Consider the following 6,234-nt stretch of genomic DNA (forward strand, 5'->3'; position numbering starts at 1 on the left):
ACAGACTTAACTGCAATTTCCAGTGCCCTGAATCAGTCTCAGCTTGAGTTCTGCAATTGAGGAGTCTGAGGCACAGGCAATATGGGATGTAATCCATGCGGGGACAACAGTCGAAAACTCGAAATAGACATAGACAATGTGGAAATATGTAAGACCTGCAAAAGAGTGGTTGGTCTTCTGACTATGAGACACTTGAAGAATGGCCATGGAACTTGTTTCCATTATTGCTAAGGTTTTTTGAGTTTATGTTTCAGGATTGGTCTGTCATCTATTTCTCAAGACAGCTCAGATGGGAAGCTCATTCCTTGTGAGATACATGCCTTGGATTAATCATATGTCAAATTTTGGATTCTTATTCAATCAAATATCGTCTCATGTATCAGCATGCATCCCCATGTATGTCCATGGGTGCTTATGGTACTCGGAACAGTACTGTAATTCTCTCATATTTCTGATTTTCAGATATCTATTTTGCCACTTGGTAAACTCTATTTAGGCTGAAATTTTACTTGGAGCCTCTCTATCCCCTGGATTTCAATTGCATCAACAAAATCATGAAATAATTGGATTAAGATGAGCTATGGATGCTCAGTACGAGATTTGCTACCCAAACATGGTTACTAAAATTACAAGATAGTAAAACATGCCAATCCGATTCAGTCTCATTTTTATAAAAACAACAAAACTTGTTTATAATCATAAATTTTGAGAGATGTCTTTTAGTGCATAAACCTTTACTAAGAACTTTTCACAAAAATAATTTAAACTCTGGATGAATAGACGAAGCGTATACCATTTTCCATAACTTAGAATAACAAATAGAGACACTATTCTCTATTCGGCAGCGCATTGGAGCACAGGCTGTGCCTAGACACATGGGGCGGGACGTGGCAGTCATTCCAGTCATTAGGGGGTGGGGTGATTTTGTTATTGAGAGAGAGAGAGAGAGAGAGAGAGAGAGAGGCTTCAAGAAACAATGATTCATAATTAAAACCAAATCACATCAATAACATATTGTATACACCAAAAAATTAAGATCAGACAAAAACCTTAACTAAGAATACCCAATTTAAACAATTACTTTCCCTTCCTATATCTCTGTGCACCCTTATTGTAGAAGAGGTGACTTGACCAAGCACAAGCTTGCAGCTACTTCCACCCAAATATGCTAATAGAAAAATGTGTAAGATGACCATCAAAGAAGTAGAAGATAAAACACTTTGGTCTGAATTGTAGAAGTTATAACTCTCTCTTTTGCTCTTCAGACATTTATTCAATCCAGTTCCAACCCAAGCTTGAGACATGAGCCTCTTAATTGTGGAGCTTTCCGTTATTTTGGTGATCAAACTAAGACCTGAAAAATAAACAATTTCACCATGAGAGTGTTAATAAAATGAACCTACAAAATTCATTAAAAAACAAAAAGGAACCTAAAAATGTCCAATTTAGAATGTCAAAATAGATTAGAAATACTTACATTGTTGAGATGATGAATGAGCTTGCCTTTTTATCCTTAAGAGTGTACTGGAGGTGGTGGGGAAGTGTAGAGGTATGAGGGAGGTGGTGGAGGTGACTTGTAGTAGTAAGGTGGGGGAGGGGATGGTGAAGGAGGAGGTGGGGACTTGTAGAAGTAGGGAGGAGGGGGTGAGGGTGATGGAGGAGGGGGTGATGTGTAGTGGTATGGGGGAGGAGGTGATGGTGATGGCGGTGGTGGAGACTTGTAGTAGTAGGGAGGAGGTGGAGAAGGTGATGGTGGGGGTGGGGATTTGTAGTAGTAGGGTGGTGGAGGAGAAGGCGAAGGTGGGGGTGGGGACTCGTAGAAATAGGGAGGTGGTGGTGAGGGTGATGGTGGGGGAGGAGACTTGTAGTAGTATGGGGGTGGGGGAGATGGTGAGGGTGGTGGTGGAGACTTGTAATAGTAAGGAGGAGGAGGAGATGGTGAGGGTGGTGGAGGGGACTTGTAGTAGTATGGGGGTGGGGGAGATGGTGAGGGTGGTGGGGGAGACTTGTAGTAGTATGGAGGTGGGGGAGATGGTGATGGTGGAGGTGGGGATTTGTAGTAGTAGGGTGGAGGAGGGGTTGGAGATGGCGGTGGTGGAGATTTGTAATAGTATGGTGGGGGAGGAGACGGGGATGGTGGTGGTGGTGACTTGTAGTAGTATGGTGGTGGGGACTTGTAATAATATGGTGGGGGAGAAGGGGATGGTGGTGGCGGTGACTTGTAGTAGTATGGTGGTGGAGGAGATGGTGATGGTGGTGGTGGGGATTTGTAATAGTATGGTGAAGGAGGAGACGGGGATGGTGGTGGTGGTGACTTATAGTAGTATGGTGGTGGGGGAGATGGTGATGGTGGCGGTGGGGATTTGTAGTAGTAGGGTGGAGGAGGGGTTGGAGATGGCGGTGGTGGTGATTTGTAATAGTAAGGTGGTGGTGGAGATGGTGATGGTGGCGGTGGGGATTTGTAATAGTATGGTGGGGGAGGAGATGGGGATGGTGGTGGTGGTGACTTGTAATAGTATGGAGGTGGGGGAGATGGTGAGGGTGGAGGTGGGGATTTGTAGTAGTAGGGCGGAGGAGGGGTTGGAGATGGGGGTGGTGGAGATTTGTAGTAGTAAGGTGGTGGTGGAGACTTCAACGGTGGTGGTGGGGACTTGTAGTAGTATGGTGGTGGGGGAGATGGTGATGGTGGTGGTGGGGATTTGTAATAATATGGTGGAGGAGGAGACGGTGATGGTGGAGGCGGTGACTTGTAGTAGTATGGTGGTGGTGGAGATGGTGAGGGTGGGGGAGGGGATTTGTAGTAGTATGGGGGTGGAGGAGATGGGGAAGGTGGTGGGGGTGACTTATAGTAGTATGGAGGTGGTGGTGATTTTGAAGGTGGGGGTGGGGATTTGTAATAGTATGGTGGGGGAGGAGATGGGGATGGTGGTGGCGGTGACTTGTAGTAGTATGGTGGTGGTGGAGATGGTGAGGGTGGGGGAGGGGATTTGTAGTAGTATGGGGGTGGAGGAGATGGGGAAGGTGGTGGGGGTGACTTATAGTAGTAGGGAGGTGGTGGTGATTTTGAAGGTGGGGGTGGGGATTTGTAATAATATGGTGGGGGAGGAGACGGGGATGGTGGTGGAGGTGACTTGTAGTAGTAAGTAGGTGGTGGAGATTTAGAAGGTGGTGGTGGAGATTTGTAGTAGTATGGGGATGGAGGAGATGGGGAAGGTGGTGGGGGTGACTTATAGTAGTATGGAGGTGGTGGTGATTTTGAAGGTGGGGGTGGTGATTTGTAATAGTAAGGTGGGGGAGGATATGCTGATGGTGGTGGAGGTGACTTGTAGTAGTAAGTAGGTGGTGGAGATTTAGAGGGTGGTGGTGGAGATTTGTACAAGTATGGAGGTGGAGGAGAGGGTGATGGTGGTGGGGGAGACTTGTAATAGTATGAAGATGGAGGGGATTTCACTGGTGGTGGTGGAGACTTGTAGTAGTATGGATGTGGTGGAGAAGGTGATGGTGGTGGTGGAGACTTGTAATAGTAAGGAGAAGGCTTGTAGCATTCCTTGTAGGGAGTCTTGGGAGCATAAGCAAAGGGCTTAGCCTCGAGCACAACCTCATGGTGAGTTTTGGACTTCACCTTCAGTTTAGCCCCTGTGGTCCCACCATTCAATTTAGTGGGAACTTTGCAAGAAGAGTTCTTTGGGCCCTTGTACAGCCTAGCCATGCATGCTTTGACTCCATACTTCTCATAATCAAAACCAGCTGGGATTGTGATGCTGTATTTGCCGTTGATCTTAGTCTTCCCATATGCTGTGATGCTCTTCTCACCATCTTTGCATGTCACCTTCACCAGTGCACCTGCTCCATCACCACACATTATCATCAGATATTTTAAAAAATTAAAAATTAAAAAAAAAAAGTTGAAACATGTCAGAAATCCATGTTCTCCCAAGTCAAAATGTTTCACAACTAACCCTGTCTTATTAGTATTATTAAAAAACAGTACTTAATTTATTAATAGTGGTAATATAATATCGAAAAGTAAAAGAAAATTATAATTTCACACGTGATTATATCGGTAAGGAATCTTACCCATGAGATGTTTCTTTTCGTGAGACTTTGATGGGTGCTCCCAGTTGTAACATCTGTAGCAGTACACTTTTCCGACTACTTTAACAACCGGAGCCATAGCTGGGGGCGGCGGAGAAGTGTAATAATACGGCGGGGGAGGGGACTTAGTGGGTGGTGGTGGGGATTTGTAGTAGTAAGGTGGTGGTGGTGACTTAGAAGGAGGTGGGGGGGACTTGTAGTAATATGGTGGAGGTGGAGATGGTGAAGGTGGGGGTGGTGATTTATAGTAGTATGGTGGTGGTGGTGATGGAGAAGGTGGTGGAGGAGACTTGTAGTAGTATGGAGGTGGTGGGGATGGGGATGGTGGAGGTGGTGACTTATAGACATAGGGTGGTGGAGGTGATGGGGAAGGTGGTGGTGGTGACTTGTAAATGTAGGGTGGTGGGGGTGACTTGTAAACATATGGTGGTGGAGGAGAGGGAGAAGGTGGTGGGGGTGACTTGTATACATAGGGTGGCGGTGGTGAAGGTGATGGTGGTGGGGGTGACTTGTACTCATAGGGTGGTGGTGGTGAATGTGAAGGAGGTGGTGGGGACTTGTACACATATGGTGGTGGTGGAGATGGAGAAGGTGGTGGGGGTGACTTGTATTCATAGGGTGGTGGTGGTGAAGGTGATGGTGGTGGGGGTGACTTGTACTCATAGGGTGGTGGTGGTGAATGTGAAGGAGGTGGTGGGGACTTGTACACATATGGTGGTGGTGGAGATGGAGAAGGTGGTGGGGGTGACTTGTATTCATAGGGTGGTGGTGGTGAAGGTGATGGTGGTGGGGGTGACTTGTACTCATAGGGTGGTGGTGGTGAATGTGAAGGAGGTGGGGGTGACTTGTACTCATAGGGTGGTGGTGGTGAAGGTGATGGTGGTGGGGGTGACTTGTACTCATAGGGTGGTGGTGGTGAATGTGAAGGAGGTGGGGGTGACTTGTACTCATAGGGTGGTGGTGGCGAATGTGAAGGAGGTGGTGGTGACTTGTACACATATGGAGGTGGTGGAGATGGAGAAGGTGGTGGGGGTGACTTGTACACATAAGGTGGCGGCGGTGAAGGTGACGGTGGTGGTGGTGACTTGTACTCATAGGGTGGTGGTGGAGATGGAGAAGGTGGCGGGGGTGACTTGTACACGTAAGGTGGCGGTGGTGAAGGTGAAGGTGGTGGTGGTGACTTGTACTCATAAGGTGGTGGTGGTGAAGGTGAAGGAGGTGGTGGTGATTTGTACAGATATGGAGGTGGTGGAGATGGAGAAGGTGGTGGAGGTGACTTATAGACATATGGTGGTGGAGGAGATGGAGAAGGTGGTGGTGGTGATTTGTATTCATATGGTGGTGGAGGTGACTTGTACTCATAAGGGGGTGGTGGAGAACTGTATACGTATGGATCACCAGAAACTGAGCCTGCATTATTAGATACAAGTATAACAGTCAAGACCACAAGAAAATGTGGCCAATGACGACCCCTTCCGGGGTCGCCGCCGAGAATTCTCATCAGTAGCCGGACAATTTCTCCTTTTTCCCTCCAATGTATCAGAATTTCTGGCTCCCAAAACAAACTTTGGCTTCAGGTAGAAGGAAGGAAAGAAAGAAGCAGAGAAAGGTTTCTGTTTGTAACTGTGGCTCTTAAGGACTAAGTATTTATAAAGGTTAGAATGATTTAAGACAAAACAAGTATTGAAATTGGAATAGCTGTATTATTCCTCTTTTAATTAATTTTGATGGACTAATTAATTGAGACTTCTACAGAAGAAGACCAAAATAATAGGTGGGACCCTTTTGGATTCCCTACCCGTTGGGGTGAGTAGTCCCCCTTCACCTACTACATTATATATATTACAATACAAACTGCTAGTGTTTTAGCCTACTTTCTCTGCTGTCACTCACCATGTTACATTGGGGTTGGTACCTAGCAACTTCTTATTTTGGATTGAATATAGACCTATTGATCACATACATATTTAAGGCAATATCGAGATTTCTACTTGGTTGCATGGTCTTTACACAAGCGTCTGGGTCAATGAGCGAGTACGTATGGGTATCTACCCAAGGGGTAGAGGTGTCATCTCACGATGCCTGTGAGAGGGTGTAGAAAACACCATCAATTAGAGATCTTTTTCCCATATATTTATG

General features: G+C 46.4%; 1 protein-coding gene and 1 long non-coding RNA gene across 2 annotated transcripts; both read right to left on the minus strand.

Annotated features, from left to right (window-relative positions):
- Window positions 1-1,242: 1,242 nt before the first annotated feature.
- LOC122670960 lies at window positions 1,243-2,166 on the minus strand. Its single transcript, XR_006334294.1, has 2 exons — window positions 1,478-2,166; window positions 1,243-1,354 (listed from the first exon to the last, which is right to left on the minus strand). It is a non-coding gene; the product is annotated as an uncharacterized LOC122670960 (long non-coding RNA).
- A 28-nt stretch (window positions 2,167-2,194) lies between these two features.
- LOC122672542 (extensin-2-like) lies at window positions 2,195-5,733 on the minus strand (the record flags this gene model as incomplete). Its single annotated transcript, XM_043870004.1, has 5 exons — window positions 5,639-5,733; window positions 4,999-5,599; window positions 4,078-4,449; window positions 3,245-3,843; window positions 2,195-2,977 (listed from the first exon to the last, which is right to left on the minus strand). Coding segments are annotated over exons 2-5 (2,352 nt in total), but the record flags the coding sequence as incomplete, so codon positions are not given.
- Between the last annotated feature and the right edge of the window lie 501 nt (window positions 5,734-6,234).

This window comes from Telopea speciosissima, chromosome 8 (assembly GCF_018873765.1).
Source record: "Telopea speciosissima isolate NSW1024214 ecotype Mountain lineage chromosome 8, Tspe_v1, whole genome shotgun sequence".
Taxonomy (NCBI): Eukaryota; Viridiplantae; Streptophyta; class Magnoliopsida; order Proteales; family Proteaceae; genus Telopea; species Telopea speciosissima.